General features: G+C 40.5%; 1 protein-coding gene across 1 annotated transcript in view; it reads right to left on the bottom strand.

Moving 5' to 3' along the window:
* The window catches only part of specc1 (sperm antigen with calponin homology and coiled-coil domains 1), an 88,661-nt gene that overhangs the window by 56,850 nt on the left and 11,173 nt on the right, over positions 1-20,638 (bottom strand). The window contains exons 2-3 of the mRNA XM_034683520.1: positions 9,131-9,315; positions 8,784-8,919 (exon numbers count right to left, since the gene is read on the bottom strand). Coding sequence (XP_034539411.1) covers positions 8,784-8,919; positions 9,131-9,292 — 298 coding nt within the window. The 5' untranslated portion in view covers positions 9,293-9,315. The remainder of the gene's footprint in view (positions 1-8,783; positions 8,920-9,130; positions 9,316-20,638) is intronic.

Genomic DNA, 20,638 nt, shown 5'->3' with positions numbered 1-20,638 from the left:
CAAGACAAAAGTCTTCATAAGAGAAGGAGATGCTTGTCCAGGGAACAAGGGGACACCTCAGACCTCTACAGCATAGTCAGCAAAAAACAATGGCATTTACAAGCGTATGTGAGTGTGCTCTATGGGGATATCTGGAGCTATTGGACTGCTTGTTTTTGGTCTCTCATTCTCAGTGTATCAGATTTTTAAATATTTATAATTCTTGTATAGAGAGACCCATTTGAAAGATAGATTGACTTTAAAGTTTAAAGCAATTTAAAGTTGTACTGGTCTGCCTTTAATGGGACCCAAGCCTGTAATGCTCTTTTTGAGGATGCATTTATGTACAAGTGTCAGAAAATCATAAAGAAACCCTTGTGAAATTTTTGCCAAAACACAAGAGGCAAATTACCATCTGACATATTCAATTTATCTATGGGCCAATAATACCTATCTGATAAGATTGTCCCAAATTAAAATACACAACAAGTGTGTTTTGAGCCTCCATTTTTACTTTTATAGTTATACAATGCGACTAAACTGTGTCACATTATCCGAGTGTCTAGTGTGCTCTGCTGTGCAGGTCCAAAAAAGTTGGGCACTGGCACAAATCTGTATTAAAATTCATTCTCACTGCATCATCAATTTTTTAAAGCCATACTTGACACAGATAAGCACTGATATTTTTAGTAGGGTGAGCTTCTTTGTTGCATAAGCTCAGAGCTACCAGATTATTTCTTTCCTGTTAACTGCTAAAGAAAGTTAAATTCCAAAGAATAAGCAGATAACTAAAAAAATGGACATTCTAAATTAAGGTTGCATTTTCGATGCACAGATTCTCTAACTCCAGCCTGAAAAAAAAAAAAAAAACATGTTGGAAATTCTCCAGTAGCTCTGGGGACGGTCTACTTTGCTGCACGATTCTGCCCACGTCAGGCTGAGTATTCAACTCTTTGCAGCACCATACTGTACACGGCAGCTTCCAAGCCTTTTCATATCTTATGAATGTTGCATAACTGTCAGTACATTTTCTGTTCCTTTCACAATATTCTCCCTTCTCCTAGTGTTGGAGAGGCACATCTACTTGGGTAAACAAACAAGCCTCTAATCCAGCTAAGAATGTTCTCCTCGCCACAGGACGCCCATCTCTGTGGGCCCAACAGAACTCCTTCAGGATTTGGAAAGACCTTTTCTCTCTGTGTCTCACTTTTAGGGGACTTGCAGAGGTCACAAGTTTCTCAAGCAAGAAATTTTAAACTTGTACCAACAAACCTAAAAATCAAAAAACGTGTATTTGTTTGTGTGTTGTTGTTTTTGTCCAAGCTGACGTCAGGTGCACTGATACGGTGTGAAGTTGTGCCTTTAGAAGTGCTGGGGTGAGTGGGTGTGAAGCTATTCCTACTTGTACTCCTTTGATGCTGTATTAATAACAAATGGAGGTGTGCATTATCATACTGTATATACTGTAGTGCAATATGAAAGACATGAATCATAAATATGTGGGTAATTTCAATGCATACATGTGTCCATCTGCATGTGTCTCTCTGCTGCTCATGTCAGTGTGCTTCTGTTATGGCTGAGTGCTTATGCAGTCTGAAGCGTCCCAGCAGACAGGGGCGTGTCTGATTAATTCCTCTGACAGTTATAAGGTGCTCAAGGGCCAAACCTCTCTCTCTCAGACAGACAGACAGACAGACAGACAGACAGACAGACAGACAGACAGACAGACAGACAGACAGACAGACACTGCTGGGACCACATGTTCTGTGTGTCTGGAATATGCAGTCTGAGTTGGTCATAGTAAAGCTCACACACAGTCTGGGGCCATAATACTGTAGTCTGACGGCCCACCTCTGTCTCTCTTTGCTGCTTATCCTTTACTTATCCTTGATGTTGACTAACCTGTAGACTCACCTGACACTTGCATCCCTGATCTTTTGTTTCTCCTGTCAGAGGTGAAGACATGGTACGAGCCAGGAGCTGATGAATAGGTAGTAGGTTAATTAATAGAAAGTCTGCCCATCTGGTGGGGATAGCAAACCTCTCTTCATCACTCTCTTACAGGCGGTCTTTCATACAGAAGAGGCGGGAGGTTAATGAAAGGCCTGTCTTGTGTTTTAACTGATGGATATTAGGGGAGTGTCACAGCAAAAAATCACATTCAGTCTTTGGTAAGTCAGCATTAGTCATATGAAACAGAAAAACACATACAAGTTTTTGTATGTAAGTACAGGTGATTAAGCCAAGACAGATCACAGATGACTTTATGGGATTAGAAGTGATCTTGACTCCATATGCCATTAGCAAAGAGGACTGAAGTAAAATAGAAAGTTCAAAATGTAATCCAGTTTTATGGCGGTGAAAGTGAAAGTTGTGCCATAAGAGCGCTTGATGCTTCTGGTTGATGGTAAGCATTCCTTAATTTTCATCTGCTTTATGAGTGAGATTTAAGAAGTGACAGTTTTGTGTTGACACAAGTCACTTAATGGAAACTTTTAAGCAGAAGCACAGTTTAGTACTTATGCATTTGTGAACAAAGTGGTATAAAGTCTTTTGATGCTCGAGAGTGAGCTGAGTAAAAGTTACTTAAAGAAAAACATCAGGGGTTTCAGTGTTAAAAAGAAAGGGGAATCACCACCAGACCTCTGTAACCTGTCTCCCATCTTCCCTTAAGGCTAGCAGTATATGGTTATGTTAGCAGCTACTGGATTTACACATCTTAATCTATATTACGAGCAATGCTAAATATGTGAACTACTCCTTTCAACCCTAGGTATTTGGAAATGTGGTTGCAAAATGCAGCAGTCTTAAGAAGAAGTGAAGCTGGATTAAAGCTGAAGCAGTGCAGTGCAGACTATTGAAGTGTTAGAAAAAGTAAGTGTCCTTCACTAAATTGAAAGAGACTCAATGAGGAGACATTTATGTTCAGCTCACCTCTCCTCACCCAAACATTAACGATCAGTGTGAAAGCATTGACTGAATAGAGGTGAAGGAAAACGCCCGTCAGTGAAGTGGCCATTTGTAAAGTTATGCCCTGCAGTCACCCCTACTAGCTTGTTATTTATAGAGCTCGACAATCTTATCTCCTTCTGTCTTGTCTCCTTGCACACTCCACAGGGACTCCTCTCCTTCTGAAAGCTTTACTGAATTATTGATGAAGAGTTTTAAATAAGTCATCAGGATGAGGCTGGGTTTTAACCCATTGTCAGACCGCACCAGTGAGTTGGTTGAGTGCCAAATGGGATATAGACAAGACTCCATTAGCAAAAATAACAGTTTTGACTCATTAGTACCTCATGCTGTGCGGGCAGGCAAGGGTGGGATCAGCTGACCCTTTAAGCCAATAGTGTGTGCATGTGTGAATGTGTGTGCATTTATGTGTGTGTGTGTGTGTGTGTGTGTCACATGAACTTGTGTAGATCTGTTTTTTCAAGGGACACTTGCTGTTTTAGAGCCTTTTAAACCCACTGTGATTGTGTTCTTAACCTAATGTATATATTGTTTCTGTGTTTTGAAGTCTATTACCTACATACAAGCCTGTTATCATGTAAGAATAGTGACTACATGGAGGTCTATCACTCAGAGTTCAAAGCCTAGAACTTCATCAGGAACTAAATAGAAAGGAGTTTTGATGGTATCATTACAATACTTTGATATGTTTTGATAAAAATGCGGGTTTCTACAAAGTGTGGGCATCTTGGTTGAATTCATCCGTGCACAGGAAGTATCACAGATCATTTTCATGACAAAAGAACAACAATCAATTTAATAATAGTATTAAATATAGCATCTTCATGATGCTGCAGTATCACATGTTTTTTTGTCCGTCACCTTTCCTCTTTTTGGACACAGGGAAAGCAAAATGCTTCCATGTCAGATTTAAAAGTCACTGGAGCATCCAGAATTACAAAATCGCCTCTCTTCTGCCTCACCACCGATGCATTTTTGTCATTTTCGCTGTACAAGCAAAATGCAAAAGATGATGGGCACACATGGGATGATGGTCTCTGTAGTTTCAACATCTCTCCTCTCTGCTCCACTGTGGCTAAAACAAAACTACACTTTTTGCCTGGAAGACATCTAGTTTCACACAGTCCCAGGACCCGACGATAGTATTCAAACATTTTTGTTCTTCCACTGCTCAAATCTTCCAGTTTGAACAAAATGAAATGTATATGTATTCATTTATTTATGCAGACATGATGTACAGCATTTGTGAGGTACACATGATGGTGTGCTGCTACCCTTCTAAGCTATGGAACTCTCTGCCTCTGGACATCCAAACGGTGAGCTCTCTGGGTGTTTAAAAGTAAACTTAAGACTTACCTTTTTAATCTAGCTAAATTTCAAAATCTAAATTTGGAGTAGTTTATTTTAGCCCTGGACTGCATTATTTTTTATATTATTATTATTATTATTATTATTATTTTAATCATTATTATTTTAATCATTGATTTAACATTTATTTACCTTATTTAATTATGTATCTATCTATTTATTTCTTGTGTTCATCTGATCTTGTTAACTCTACCTTATTTTTAACTTTTCTTTCCTCTCTAACTCATTTTATTAATTTTACTGTGTTGATTTTCTTTTATTTTGAAGTATTTTATTTATAATCATGCCTTTTATAATTTTGCCATTGCTGTTGTTTTCTGTCTCTGTTATTCTGTGAAGCACTTTGGGCTGCATGTTTTTATGTATGAAAGGTGCTGTATAAATAAAGTTGAGTTGAGAGAGTTGAGTTGAGCCTCAACCATTTGCTGCATGTCCTCCCTCGCTCTCTACTCCCCACATTTCCTTTCTCTCTTAGCTGTCCTATCCAAAGGCGAAAATGCCCCAAAATATAACAAAAAATAAATAAATATAGATGTGTGTGTGTGTGTGTGTGTGTGTGTGTGTGTGTGTGTGTGTGTGTGTGTGTGTGTGTGTGTGTGTGTGCGTGCGTGCGTGCGTGTGCGTGTGCGTGTGTGTGTGTGTGTGTGTGTGTGTTCAATGCTAACTAAGGATTCTGTGGTGCATATTTGGTAGTGTCATAGACTGTTCTTGGGCGGCACCTAAGAAAAGACTCAGTTACTGCCTGACGGGTATGATGACAGTTCTGCTGCAGTGTGCCTCAGAGCCCAGTAAGTCCTAATTGCTTCTTGTCAGTGTGTCGCACATCAAGAATAGAGAAGCTCATCTGTTATGACCAAGCTGATGACACAAGCAGGGGACATTATCATGGAGACAAGTCTCTTCAAGTCCAATCCAGTAAGTATGTTTATCACAATGTGTCATAAAGAAAGTTACTACTTTTAAAGTCACTTCTTCGTCTAAAAAAAGATTTCAACTCAGCAACTTAACTTTCACTTCAATAACTCCAAACACTCATGACATTTCAGAGCATTACCTCTCAACATCAGTGAGTCTGAAATGCCACAGATCACCTCCCTGATCTGTATTCAAATCATGGCATTTCTCCTGAGTGGATATTTCAACAGAAGTCTCAGGTCAGAATTGAGAGCGACAGGCTAAATGATGATTGTCACTTCCTACATGCATGGTTAACCGTCGCTGCTCTTTCAGGTGTCACATCAGATTTTCCACCTGCTGATTAGCTTCATTTTTGAGACCTGCTTGACATGTCCATACCTCGTCTCTTGCTATATCTCTAGATGTGCACTGATGCAAAGTCTCAGGCCAGGTGCAAAACAATACCGCATGCTTGATGGGAAATTCAGGAAGAGAGAAAGCCACCACTCATAATGTTTGTGTTTTTAAAGTATATCACAAATAGGATGTGACAGTAATTATGCAACTAGGTTTATACAATGCATAATGTATAAGTCTAAATAACTGTATATTTAGAATTCTTTTAAGATGAAAGATGGTTTTTATGGAAGAAAATATCCCATAGTATTGCTTCTTCAGTCGGTAAACATCCTCTTAAATTTAGCTCCCAGAATGCAAAACAAGCCAAAAAATAAAGGGTTAATTTATTTCAAAAAGAGGATGTGTCTGATGCAAATTGTAGCAACAGCAGAGTAATGATGCAGCATCACAGCTCTGGCCTATTTTCAAGATGGTTTTATGACCAAGAACCACATTTCTGTCCTCAACACTGATTGGCTACCAGAAACAAGCAAACAAAACTAGGCCAGAAAAATAATGTGTAATGAATTTATCATGAAAAGCTCAGAGTGGGAAGCTGTTCTTTTCCTTGGGTGTGAAAACACTCTGAAAAACCAAACCTTGGTTAATTAGAGCCTGTTCCAGTGAAAGCTGATCATGGTCTAATTATGTTTGAAAGAACCGAGAGCCTCACTTGGCCGTGGTCTCTCGGCTCCTCTGGACTCTTTTGTCAAGTAGAATTCAATTATCTTCGCTTCAGCACAACAGCTCTTTGAAGAGGACTTTCAGTGGAGCACAGCATCGACACACTGTGCGAATGGGCCGTCGCCGTAAACAAACACAGCATTCTCCCACATGGAGGATTTTCCAAGGTGAACAACATTGATTACTGCAAACAAACCACTGCCATTCTACGCAGCCATATTTGTCCAACATTTAATGTAATACATGTTTTGGTATCAGATCTATTTGTAGCTCTTATGTTTATCCAGTGATATACTCAGCTCAGATGTAGGCGTGTTCATGATGTCACTTGATATATTTCCTGTGCAATTCTTAAGCTGTCATACCTTTACAGGTAGTCATTAGCAGCTGAAGACTGCGGTGAAGAAGATTCATCATAATGCAATTAGAAAAACATCCAACAGCATGGACCTGTGTTGACTTTAATGGTAAAGACTTTTACTTCAGTGAACACACTAGAGGTCAGACAAAAGATATCAGGAGAGACTGTTTTTTTCATGAATCCAACATCAACATCAACTTCATTTGATCTTATAGATCACCTTCAACATGATGGGAATATCAATAAGATATTTAGCTATTGTAAAAGGGACTAAAGTTAATGGAGAAATACTCTTTTACACATTTAAGTGCACTGTGCCACATAAGCAATAGTAGAGTTTTGTGAAGAATTGCATATGATTTAATGCAGGGGTGCCAAACATGCAGCCCGCGGGCCAAAACCGTCCCACAAGAGGTTCCAATCCAGCCTGCGGAACGACTTTGCAAAGTGAAAAAATTACAGAGAAGACATTGACTGCAATTTTTCAATAACTGTGACTACTATTTCAGATTTGTCCTCTGTGGGTCGCATACAATCGTAGTGCTAACTGAACGCACCTGAACAGCGCTTTTTTTCTGGACTTTTTTCTCAAAGTGAGAAAATAGATTACTTGCTGTTTGCATAATCCGGTTGAGATTCATAAAGACTTTTTAGTGCACTATAAGATGATCCACTAACACTAACACTAGCACTACACCCCTGCATACAACAGTGCCCAGCAAGCAAACTGTTCCTGCTGGAGCTGAGGGGTCCAAAATAGTCAACTTTACACGCTGTCAGGTGAATGGGTAACCTGTGTGTTTGGTGTGTTCGCAGCAGGTTTCAGGACTTAAAGAGTAAAATATTCAGCCCCACTATGAGACTCATCATGGCGAAAATACAACAGCTGTTTTTGTAGAAAGATAGTTCATTAAATGTGAACATTTTCAGAATGTACTTGTACTTTTTTGCACTAAAACAAAGGGAAACATTTAGAGTTGTGGTTTCTTATAGGTTATTATGTTATGATTTGACTGGTCCGGCCCACTTCAGATCAACTTGGGCTGTATGTGGCCCCTGAACTGAAATGAGTTTGACGCCCCTGATCTAGTGGAAACTGAATAGGAAAGCTGCATGGGAAAGAACTTAAAACACTTTGAAGGCAGGTGTTGTTCAGGTTAGCAAATAATACATCATGTTTACCAGGATCCATGCAAATGTTTTCCAAATTCTCATAATAAAAATGTTTCTTTAATTGACAATATATTTAATTTTGCTCCTGAAAGTTAAAAATTTACTTGAGATGAATGGGTATTATTTGTAGGAATGTTAATAATTTTTTGAGGTGTAAAATCATTGGAGTAGAATTTGAGCATTTTGTTTAAATAATAATAATTTGTGCGTACACATTGTTTTCTTATGGCATGACAGAGCTCCTTTAACTGAAGTTCTCTATTAATTTAAAGCTTTGGGGCATTTCTCTAAATATATGTACAACATCTCATGAACCAAAACAATTAGATCGAAGTAGAGTGTTGTAATCCAAATAAATGTCAACGTTTATTCAACTTTCACTCAAGCAAATGCAAACACACTCATTCATTACAGCAGAACAGCATTAAAAGACCACCAAAATGATATTTCTGTCTCTTGTCTGTTGATGGAAAAAATATATTTTTCCTTCATTTATCATCCAAAACATAGCCTGCTGTTCACACGGATGAGCAGATGTTGTCTGAGGAGAAGACTATGAGAGCATTCAGTCTCTCAATGTTGGACCAATTTCTGAGAATCACAGTACACCACCTGCAGATCTTGCTGCCAAGCAAACAAGAAAAAAACAGGGACAATAAAGAAAGGGTGAAGGGTGAAGAGAGGCCTCTGTCAGGTCACTACATACAGCCAGCACCTGAGAGCTGTGGAGACAGCTTTGGTGATGTGCTGTGGCCCTCTAGTGGTCACAGATGGTTACATACACTACAGTGTTCACGTCAAAGATCTTGTTGAACCCAGACACAAGCTCAGCAAAAAAATGTAAAGATAACTCTTTCTCCTGTTTTTCACTTTCATGTTGCTTTTTAATAATCAAAATATGTTCCTGAAATTAGGAATTTGAAGATGGCTGACAGGAGTAGCCGTTCCTTACCAGACTGACTGCGAGGGCGGGCCTCAGCAAGATCTGATATGGCTCCAGTGGTCACAGTCTTCTTCATCCGGGAACCAGAGGCAGCAGCTCCCAGCGCAGGCTTTGTCAAGGCATCATCACTGCTCGCTCTTTTCAGCTACAAACACATCCACTGTTAGTACCAACAATTGTCTATTGTGTGATGTCTTGGCTTGTTTTTTTGTTTTGTATGGACCCCCAGGGAAAAAAGTTGTTACTGCAGTAATATCAAATGAGGATCACACATTAAAAAGGCTAGATCTATTTGATTTATAATAATGTTTTGATTTGATCAACTTAAAGTAGACTGTGGTGTATTTGTGACTCACTCTGCTGAGGCGCTGGTCTGAGGCCAGCGTGTTGGAGGATCTTGAGGTCTTCATGCCTGTGGAGGTGTTGGTGGAGGAAGAAGTGGTAAAGGAAGTCTGCCTGGCCCGCTCTTGGAGTCCCGACTTGGGCAGCCCCGCCTTGGTGGCGCCCGCTTTCATCATGGCTGCACCTCAGCTTACTACACCTGTGAGACATCCAGAGAACAGAGGAAATAAGGAACTGGTTTTTAATATTGCTGTTGTTTTTGTGTACATTTAGTTGTTTGTCCTTTATGAATCTAAAAGTATGTAAAGTATGAATTGAAAACTGCATCCATAAAAGGATCTTGGAAAAAATTAAGTATAAGAAAAGAAAGATTAAAGGGTCTACATATTCACTGCAGTACACAGAACAAAATCCTAGAGTTGTTGGATGGCTGATTTTTCCAAAACAGATGCCCAGAATTATTCACTGTGGACTGCTCTCTCTTTAACCACAATGTCACACTGTTTATGGACCTAGAGGCGCCGGTAAGCACTGCTAAAAAAGTGAACACATGATCTTCTACTTATTAGACAAGCACTTTGAACAAAAAGTCTCTGAGATCAAGACAAGTAGGCCTGTGTGAAACTTGCTTCTGAATGCCCAGAAGTATTTTCATAAATACAGAGAGTTATCAATGGTTGATAACTTTGTTTAAGACCCCAATCAATACCCCCATTAAAAACTGTGTGATAGTATTACAGCAATAATCCCAAGTGATGACTTTGGCCCAAAGCAGAATTTTTTCAATCCATCCAATGTGGTGCAGTCAAGATCAATCTTTAAGGTAACAACCACTGATAGAAATAATTAACATCACTCTAATGCAGGGGTTATCAAAGTGTGGGTCGGGACCCCCTGGGGGGTCGCTAGACACAAATGGGGGGTCATGAGATGTCTCCAGGAATGTTTTTTTTTTTTATGTTATCTAAAATTAGTACATTTTACCAATTATAGTAAAAAATATGGACAAAAATAGTAGCTAAACTTATAATAAAACCTTGAAAATAGAAAATGTAATGCGTTTTCTGCCTTCCTTTTTACGAGATGACTCCTAAGTTTAGGGTTAGTAACAGTCAATCACCAAAAGCATCAGTAGCAGTAGTTTAATTCATAAGGGCACAGGAAACACGGCCACATGCTCATATAGGTAGGCTAATTTTCTGCAGACCAGCTAAATGAAGCCACATTAAATCACTTTGAGGGACAGTGGGGGTCGCGAGTCTTTGGGAATATCTTAAATCAGCTGCAGTTGTGGGTCAAAACTAAAAGTCTCCCTTGATTCCCCAAACTGGATTAAAGTTTGGAAGGGTAACAGTCAACTTTGAATTAGAATATCAAGCTATGTGAGCACTGCCTACGGGCATTTTGTGACTGTTCCAAAATACATAAACCAAGAGATGCCTCTGAGAGCAGCTTGGGTTAATCTAGTGGCAACACAATTGAAATATTTCCTGCAAGAGGGAGGTGAGAGACCAGAAATATTTTATCTGATTTGCTCAAACCAGCAAGACCGACCAACACAATGCATTACCTCCAGATCTAGAAGGAGGTATGCAGCCAGAAAGAGTCATAACTGTCAGTCCTCTGTAAGAAATATGACTAAAAGCAGTACAACAATAACTTAATTTTTCCATCTTCAACGGGATGTGGTCACAAAGACAGTTAAAGGTGTGCATTTGATGGCCAGAAGGAAATGTACTTATCCTGGCAAAGAGTAACTGCAGGAAATTGAGGGAGGTGGAAGTGCACTTAAGCGAGGAGAGAGCGAACTGGTAAACAGCTCTGTCGCTCCCAGAGGAATCACTGAGTCATTGATCAGGGTTGAGGTAACACGATCTTCTGTGTCTGAGAGTCACTGAGCTGTTAATGGGGAAACCCTCTAGTCTCTACAAACAGGAAACAAGTAAACCCTGGACTGGGCTATTAGGGAGTATACTTTTTTCCTTTCTGCTCTGAACTATTTCTGATCATATCATATCATACTGGAATGATGGAAATGTTGCATACAGACAACAGCCCAGAGTACTGCTACTGTTGCTGCAGTACAAATGCAGCAACACCCTTTAGTCTTCACTTCTTGAAGTAATGTTATGATTTATTGATTAAGCAGAATATGCACCAAAGACAATAGAGGGGATCCATATGAGTAAAATGTTCACACGGAAGACGTCTAGTAAGGTATATTCTAGCTCTCTGATTATGAACACAAAGTTTGAAATGAGTTTTCACCCATATGAGAGCGTGTGTGTCTCTCTGCTGGACCATCATATGATACCAGTACATCCCTAGGCTAGATCCTGTGACTTACTCCTGCCTAGCCTGGCAGGAGGCCTGGTTTTCTAATGTCTCAGCTGCTGTGGCTCACCTCCATGTGTATCAGTTTACATAGCTACGCCGTCATTCATTGCCAAGCACACATTTGACCTTCTTCTCCATCTGCTCTGATCTATGTGTGAGCTTAATGAAGAAGTGAAGCAAAATTGAGGATGTTATTGTTCCCTATGATCGTTGACTATCTTCTTTTATGAAAAAATGAGGAAGGTAACCCCTAGCTACAGTAAAACTAATCCGCCTGTCTATGTGTGAACCTCCTGTAAAGCAAGACCCACACAGTTTTATCCTAAACCACTTTGTTTCACCTTCTGTGGTCCACTGCAGGTCTATATTCTGCGCACATGACCTCTCCATATTCCTCTGCAGAGATATGATTCTCAGGAGCCAGAACTGCGTCCCACTTACTACATTGGCCTAGTTAGAAACCTAAATGTCTTTGAGAGACAGCCAGCAGAATGTACTCTAAACCTGAGCAAGCCAGGAGAAAAGACAAATAGTTTGTGCATAGTATCTGAACTGTAAAAACAAATAACATAAATGATGACAGAAATATTGTGTTTTTAATGACACTGCAGCCCGCGCATTCAGACAAAAATACTTGTAGGATGAGGTTGTTGTGAGATATTGACCTATATTGGTTAAACAGGCTGGTACAAAGTTAAAAATGAAATTTGTTTGACAAAATACCAAATAAGAAGTCTGATTATAATTTACAGACACCACAGCCATAAGTAGTAGGTTATCAAATGCCTTAATTATAATGCTGCCAAAAACAGGAAGATGAATGTAAAGTCTAGTTGGAGACAGTTGCTGTTGGTCAGGACTGCTGAAAGGAGATAAGGAGAGCACACTTGGAGTCAAGAGACAGTGAACTATCATCACTTTGTTCCTGGATGAAGCAATCTCACACACACCATCTGATCTGATACAACCCTGAGGGAGAGGACAACGTGCTTTCATCACACAAGGAGGATGAACATCTTATGTAATGTGGAACAGCTCACCAAATCAGATTATTCAACAGTTTTGACACATCAAAAAACACATTAAGACACAGTCATTTCTCCATTCAAGCAGGCAATTCAAGTTCAAGCTGTACTTCTTGTATATACTCTGTTGTTTTGACAGAAAGATCCCATTTCAGTGTAATGAATAAGTGTTGTCTATATTTTTACCCAAATGGGCCACATGTATAATCATTTCAAGGTTCAACCTGCAGTCATACTGCTGCCCAGCAAAAGTGGGCACAGATGTTCAAACAAAACCAACAATTACTCCATACAAACCCCTTACTATATGTTCCAGAGGAAATTCCATCTTACATGCACATATATACGTTACACCAATATGTAACTTGGCTGGCTCCACTTGCCACAACCACAAATCCCCTCAGATCATGTTGGGAAGTCCTAGTTAACCAGCCCTGACCATGTGCTGACCTTAAGTTCAGGTTTCCCCGTTACAGTGCTGCATGAACACTGTGTACCACACTTCAAATGTTCAGCTTGTTTGTTCCTGTATTGAGGAGTAAAACCTTAAAGGGATAGTTAAGGTATTTCTTAACATGGTTGTGTGTGGTACTTGTTAATAGTGAAGTGTATTATCCACAGGGGATTCTGGACTGCTCAGCCTCTTTGTTGAGGAACTGTCCAGAGAACCGACACAGAAGCTAGGCTATGAACCGCTGCAGACAGAGTCAAGTCTACCACATAATTTAGCTTATTTTAAGAAAATCCGACCCAAACATTAAAGTTGGTGTAAGTGTACTCTCTATTTAGAAATTTTGCAGCGCTTTACTTTGCCATCAGAAAGCCCATTTGTTTCACAGACACACACTTGTCCCTCCGCCTGATCAACTGTTTGGGTCTGTGGGCTTCACGAGAGACAAAACATAACCAAACTAAAAACAAGTGATTGACAGCAATGATGACATGATGTTTACTATGGAAAAAAAATAGGCCACATATGAATTGCAGGTTACAGAGGAAGAATGAGACTTAACAGACCGAAGGAGAAAATACAATTCTGTGCTGACTGTGGAGCAGGAGAGATTCAAAGTTACTTGGTGGTGCAGGTGTTTCAACTATAATCCTATGCCCACTAAAAAGGAACTTCTGCTGTGAGGTGGGACTTCAGGACCTTTCTGAACCTGAGGATACCCATACAGGGCTGCAGTCAGCATCACTCACCAACCAGAGTTCCCTCTGAACAATGCTGATCTAAAATGTACACTTCCACTGACATCAGTGTTTCAGTCCGATTTCTTCAAATTAGCTAAATTAAGTGGTAGAGTTGAGCCCCTCTTCCATCCTGGTCCTCAGGCCAGTTTCTCAACAAAGGGGCTGAGCTGACTGGGAACCCCCATGGCTAATTCACCTATTGTTGACTAGCACCCCATACAAAACTGAACTATGCCTTTAAATGCATCAGCCACATCAATAGAAAGTATGCAGAGGAACAAACATCCTGTCACTGCAATATACTCTTATGACAAAAAATCATTGACCAGATGAGGAAACCACAGCCCTGCTACCAAGCTGCTGCAAAAAACTGCTGCCTTTCTTGTGGTGGCACCTAATATAAGCAAAGTGTATTCAGGTATGACTGCACAGCTACAATAAATATTCATCATTGAGTCCATAGAGAAAAACAAAAAAGGTCCAAACACTGCAAAACACCATAGAGTATAATCAAACAAGACTTTACAACAATGTTGACTATAAGTATTTCTTTACCACGGGTATTACAAAAATGTCTACTTTACACTTTATCACATAATCATGCTAACCAACACTAGACCATAAGAACCAACAATTTGTATGATTCAACTAAGAGGCATCTCCTACGCACCAGACAGTATCAAGAAAAGAGATGTATACATGAGATTAGGGTTGCATGCCTCAGTATGTCGTCACATCCTCTCGGCTCTTTCCTGCCTGGCTCACTGGTCACAAGGTTACTTAAAAAAAGGCTGACTTAAACCTTAACATTGCATAATGTAAGCATACCATAAGCCTAAAAGCAGCAACCTCTGGTTAACCACTGTTGTAAAAACTTCCACCAAAAAGTGAGAAATGTGGGAAACCTGGTAGAAGTACTGACAGCAGATGTTCTCAGTCCCTGCTCTATAATATGAGATCTCTAAGGTATTTTTCTAATCTGACAACAGCCAGTCACATCTTCAGTGTTAAATAAGCTCCATGGTCTCCATACAAGCTGTAAAACAATGACTGAACACAAAACAGCTTACTCCACTTCCACCTGTGAGCTTACAATAGTGAGTCATGAGAAATAAGGTGATGACAGATTGATGTCAGAGTAAATGTAAAGGAAAAAAAAAACACTGGTGCAGATCACTCACGTGTTCTGGATGCTGCCCTACAGCCTGCCCTCTGCCCGAGAGCCCTAAAGCACAGCTGACCAAAATACTTGTCCTTTGCTGAACTCGACAGAGAGTCTGAAGGCAAAAGAGAAGGATCTACAGCTTTCCGATTCAATACAGCAGTCAGGATGAGGAAGTACTGCAGGCAGCAACCGCGTGCCGTTACCTCTTTCACTCTCACACACTAAAAAGGAAGACTCAGAATCTCAGCCATGAGCGTGTTTTTCTCCTCTCTCAGTTTTTCCAGATTTTTTCTCACTCATAAGGAACAGACAGCATGAACGGGAGACTGGTCCAGGAAGAGGAGGAGGAGGAGGAACAAACCTCCAACATGTGGCATTCAAACCACTGGAACGAGCACTGTCAGAATAGGATTAATGATTTTTATTGTGATTAGAGCACAGACCACCACTGCTGAAATGCAGGTGTCTGCACTTTGATCTCAGGACAGTTGCTTGCAATGTGATTTGAGACTGGGACCATGTGTGTTTGTGGTTTGTGGCTGAGACTCAAACTGCTCCATTGTGTTCCTGAACTAAAAACCACAGCTGTGCAACACGAGTACCTGTGAACATTTTGTACGCCATTTCCAATCCCAATTATGTCTGACTAACTGAAGTAGAGTCCGAAAAATAAAGATTGATTGATGACATTGTTATGAGTTTTTCATTTCCAAAGGGATCTGTGGGCTGTTTGGGCACAAACAACAGTTACCAACACTGACAAAGCCAGCCTTTGTCTCACAAACACTTCTTAATGTGAGGGTGGATCATTTGTGGAGGGGTCTGCATTTTATGCTCCACCATTCTAGTCTAATTTGGATCCCACTACGTATGGCATGCCACAGCCATGGAGCTTGTGGGCAGGGAGAGCACTGCACTCGGGTCCTACATGAAACAGGCTCCAGTTTGTGGTGGGTGGTTAACTGAGGAACTTGGTCTGACCACACCCCTACACCACCACAGAAACTGCTTTTTAAAAGGACGTTGTATAAAGTTGAGAAACAGTTCAGAATGCTTTTTAGGCACTGCATGCTTTTTCACATGCTGCTGCAGATACAGGCTGTGGGGCATTTCTTTTTCTGCATTAATGGAGTAATGATGCCCCTGACAGTCACTAACTCTTTGATTGCAGTCTTGTCAAATTCCATAAAACACTGTATTGTAGCTGACATTGTTCCCAGATGACTGTGTTAAGGTTGAAATACATTACAAAAGACTGACTGAATCCTAATGAACGATGCAAAGCATATATTTGCACTAAGCATGGAAACCACTTTACCAAACAGATGAAGCCCTGGATATATGGGCCCTGCATTCACAGCATTTGGCTAATCAGATAAAGTCACAGAAACTAATTAGCTGCTCCGAGATTAATTCAGTGTCAGTTTGGTGATAACTGTGTGGGGTTAGCTCACACAATAGGAGAGAACAGAGAGAAAAGGAGGAAGATGTGGTTGATTAATAGCTTTGTTAAAATGTCTGATTCATAAGAGATCATGTGTTAAAAGCAAGCTGCAACCTCCGGTCTTAAACTAGGAGGCCCATGTCGAAGTGTAAACTGTAATACATCGAGAATCCGCTTGAGGCTGGCTGCAGAAACACCGGAAACCACATAGACACCAATTCAAAAAAGACGATCTTTGCAGCATTAATAAACATGTTTACAGCCTGGTTCAAAAAACGGCTTGGCTCTATGTAGCTATTTTCTCTATCTGCACACACTGTACGGGGGGTGAATTTTTTTCTAACACGATGGTTCAGAAGATATTAAGATTACGAGTTTTTGCCCAAATAAGGACATGACTGGCTTGACTCCCGGTCGGGAACACATAGCTGTTGGCTAGGAGGCTCAAACTCCGCCCCTTTACGTCACATTCTGCCTGGTTAAGTTCCACATTTCCAATATGGCTGCCGCCATCGATTGGCTTCAAAACAGCATTCAGGAACAGATGGGTGACGTCTAGGGATGGGTACCTTTCACATTTGAACAGGATAGAAAAGAATGCCTGAATTGTCATTGCGTGACTTGCACACAATGAAATTAGGAATTAGGAACTGATACGGTACTGATACCGGGTACCTAGGAATCGGTACCGGTACTCAACGGTACCAATTTTCGGTACTTTTGTGTGTTTATGTGGTAATAAAAGTTAATTTAAAAAAAAAAAAAATCTCAAATTTGTTTAATTTAACATATTTATTTGATTTAACATGAAAGGAACAGAAACAGGATTATATAGGTGATTAGATATATTAGCTGACACGTGCTTGTGGCATCTAATTGCTCTTTCGGGAGTTCATCAATGAACACACATGAACGCCTGCGGATGGGGAAAAGTCAGTTCTCCATCTCTTTATAATAACAGGACACACAACTCACTTTTTGGGCATTCACGCACACAGGAACGGTTATAAACAGGGCAGGTAGTCGGAGCGAGAGGGTCAGTCTCAACCATAGACTGTATAAAATAAACTTAATCCTCCTGCTGCTCTGACTCGGGGTGAGTGCGCGCGCCCATCAGCTGCAGGCTCCGTTTGGCACGCTCCCGCGCAGGTGCAGAGAACAGAGACGTCCACCCCATCAGTCTCGAACTTTATTACAGGGAAAAGTATGGAAAATCGCCTCCTCTTCCACTCCCTCACAGTCACTAGGATGCATTTAGGTACCGAAACATGGTGCCGTTTGATTTTACGTGAATTGGTACTCAGTAGTACCGACGGAATTCGGTCGGTACCGGTCGGTACCCATCCCTAGTGACGTCACAGATACTACGTCCATTATTTATACAGTCTATGGTTAAAAGAACAGAAACTGTTCTAAACAATGGAACATTGGAACAGCTGACACTGTAAGTTACAGCTACAACACTCACGCTTAAACATATATGAAAGGGATAACCTATGCAAGTTGCACTGTTCAGCTGTCCCTATATACTGTATGATGGCTGCCAGTAGTAACTACTTTTTGGGAGCAGAAGAAATGTGGGAAGTGAAAGTGTCATGTTAGTTAGTCCTAGCAAAAGTAAGAAACTTGGCAAGGTATAGGATGTGTACACAGTAAACAAGACCTATGTTTAAAGGGCTGCATTAGTCAGCACCATTGACTGTATAATAGAAGGGACAGCATGTCTTCATTTCTTCCCATTGTGAGATGTGAAGCCAAAATACCTTAAGACATCCATTGTAATATACAGTCTGTGGTCAACATGCTACTGTCCACCAAGGAAATAACTGGTAGCAGAGGTGTCACAAAATCTTCTCCATACAGAGCTGTGGTTTACTTATAGATTTGTGTCATACTGTTCTGTTTCGTCCTTAACAGACGGTTAAACTAGATGAAGAAGCAGAGTCTAAATGTTTTTCTTATTTTACAAAGGGTTCAACTTGAGCCAAGCCAATCCTAATATAGAACAGGACCATGGAGGGACAGCCAAGGACTATTCACTTCTTGTTCACCTCACTTACTCGCAAGCGCAACCAGTAATCACCAGACTGACCTTTCCTAAGCCGTAAAAAACAGCAAAGTTACGTATGAGGACATTTCTAAGAATTTCCAACTGGAATAAGCCTCCATACTGCCAAGATCCTTAGAAATAACAACTCAACACTTACAGTAAAGGTGTAGTAGGAAACAGGAAACATAAGACTCCTACGTCACAAGGCAAACACTAGCTTAAATACATGATGACAGAACATGAAGCAATGGGCTGGACGGTTTACAGTCCAGCGGATTTCTGCCATTGTTTGATGCAAAAGGCTCAGTGGAGCGACCGTTGAATGCAACACTTCTGAGACAGAACAATGAGCAGGCACGTTGAAGCTCTGAAGTGCCGCCTGCTTCTCAAACTCTTCCTTTTTCCTGCCTCCACAGGAAAGAGCAGTGAGTCAGACTCGCCACATAGACACACACAAACACACTGAAGAGAATAGAAAAAAAGGAGCAACACGTATCATGATGGTGATTCAGCTCAGTGTGTTACTAAAAATAGAGATTTTCCATGATCTACCATCTGGCAACAAAACTAACAACCGAGGACAAACTGTGGCTTTAGGTTGCCAAAATAATGCAGGAATACATATTTAATGTAAATATTTGTGGACTGATATTCAGACTATAAAATACTGAGGGAGATGAATGAAAAAAGCTCACAAACTTTGAAGATTCAGAGCTGTTTGAATATAACATTTTAGTCTTTGCCCCAATCTGTACTAAGTCCTCTTGACAAATTCTGTTGCACAAGTTTTCTGCCCTATAGAAATAGAGAAGCTCAAAGTGTGCAGTACTATATCAGTGGGAAGCAGATGGTTTTTATGAGTGCAGAAAGAATTAGAGATTTATGAGTATCCTTCCATTTCACCTCCTATAATATAACACAGGAAGAGAAACAGACCAACATACGTGCCGAGCAAGATCCAAGAAACATACGAAAATTCAACTTCTGCAGATCACTCTCAGGTGTGCAAGGAGTCATTTGGGCAGTTAAGAGCACGCTCCCTAACTTGGCAACAAAACTTGCCATCTATTTACCTTGTATAAAGCTTAACTGTAGTGGATCATAACATGAGAAATATGAGAAAATTACAGGCAGCAGCTGCAGTTCAAAACATGTAAACACTTTCATTAGGGCTGTATTGATAGAGAAAATCAAGGCTGATATCTATGTCGACTATAACAGCCGGTAGCCATTTCCAAAACGGATGCTTTTTCCATTACTTCTTAGTAATTCTTCATGTCAGTTTTTCGAATACACTTTGAGATATTGATGTATACATTTTTGCTGGCGGCCCCTCCTCTTGAGATGTCACTACAACATGTCTCACAATTGGCATTTTGCTAGTCTTTCAGAGGGTATCATAATTCCATGGTGCAGACTTTAGCTTTCCTGTTTGACTATGACAATAAATTAGTTAGTCCATTAGGCATACTAGCTTGCCAACATTAAACTGATGGGATAAAAAGCAGATAAACATCGGCTACAGACATCGGATCAAGGCACAGTTTTTGCCATTAGCTGATGTTTGTCGATAGGGCTGATGATATCGTCCGATACCGATGTTCGTCTGATACAACGGTGTGATCCTAGTTTTTGTACTGATATTTTTTAACCATCACCAATGCCAAATGTGGTCTACTAGTTGAGAACTGCTTTGGGGCTCAGCAGTAACACTTTATCAAGGTTATTTGTAGAAATTTTATAGACGTGTTTATTTTGACCAATAAATCACCCATGCCCCTTTTCGACCAAGGCAGTTTCAGGGCGAGGGGCAGGGGAAGGGGTTGCTGTGACCAAAGACATAAACCAAATATATTTCCGCCATTGTCCTGCAGCGAAAAATAAAAGAGACTAATGGATTCCAAGGCAAAGCAGTGGTCGGCCGAGGAGACGAGCTGCCATTGTCGACCATCATTGTTGAGAGGGAAAATTTGCACTTGCGCCGCTGGGAAAAGCGGTCACGTAAATCTGACGTCATAATGTGCCTCTTCCACAGGCTCAAGCGGGCAGAAAAGCAAACGGGTGCCGTGTTGGTTCGCGAGTTCAACCAGCTCCGAACCAGCGCGAGCACCAGCCCGGAAATACAACCCGGTTCGCATTGGTCGAAAAGAGGTACCGGTGAGCCACAAGAAATATGTTATATGTTATCATGAGGAGTTAATTGTTGTCTTTAATGGAAAGAAGAATCCAAATAAAGGGAACGGAAACAACAAGTAAGGAAATGACAATATAAAAAAAAAAGAAAATAAAAACGTTCTTCCCAAAATTGTG

The sequence above is a fragment of the Notolabrus celidotus genome, chromosome 5 (assembly GCF_009762535.1).
Source record: "Notolabrus celidotus isolate fNotCel1 chromosome 5, fNotCel1.pri, whole genome shotgun sequence".
Lineage (NCBI taxonomy): Eukaryota > Metazoa > Chordata > Actinopteri > Labriformes > Labridae > Notolabrus > Notolabrus celidotus.
The sequence above is the reverse complement of the archived record's forward strand: the minus strand, read 5'-3'. Positions and strand labels throughout refer to the sequence as shown.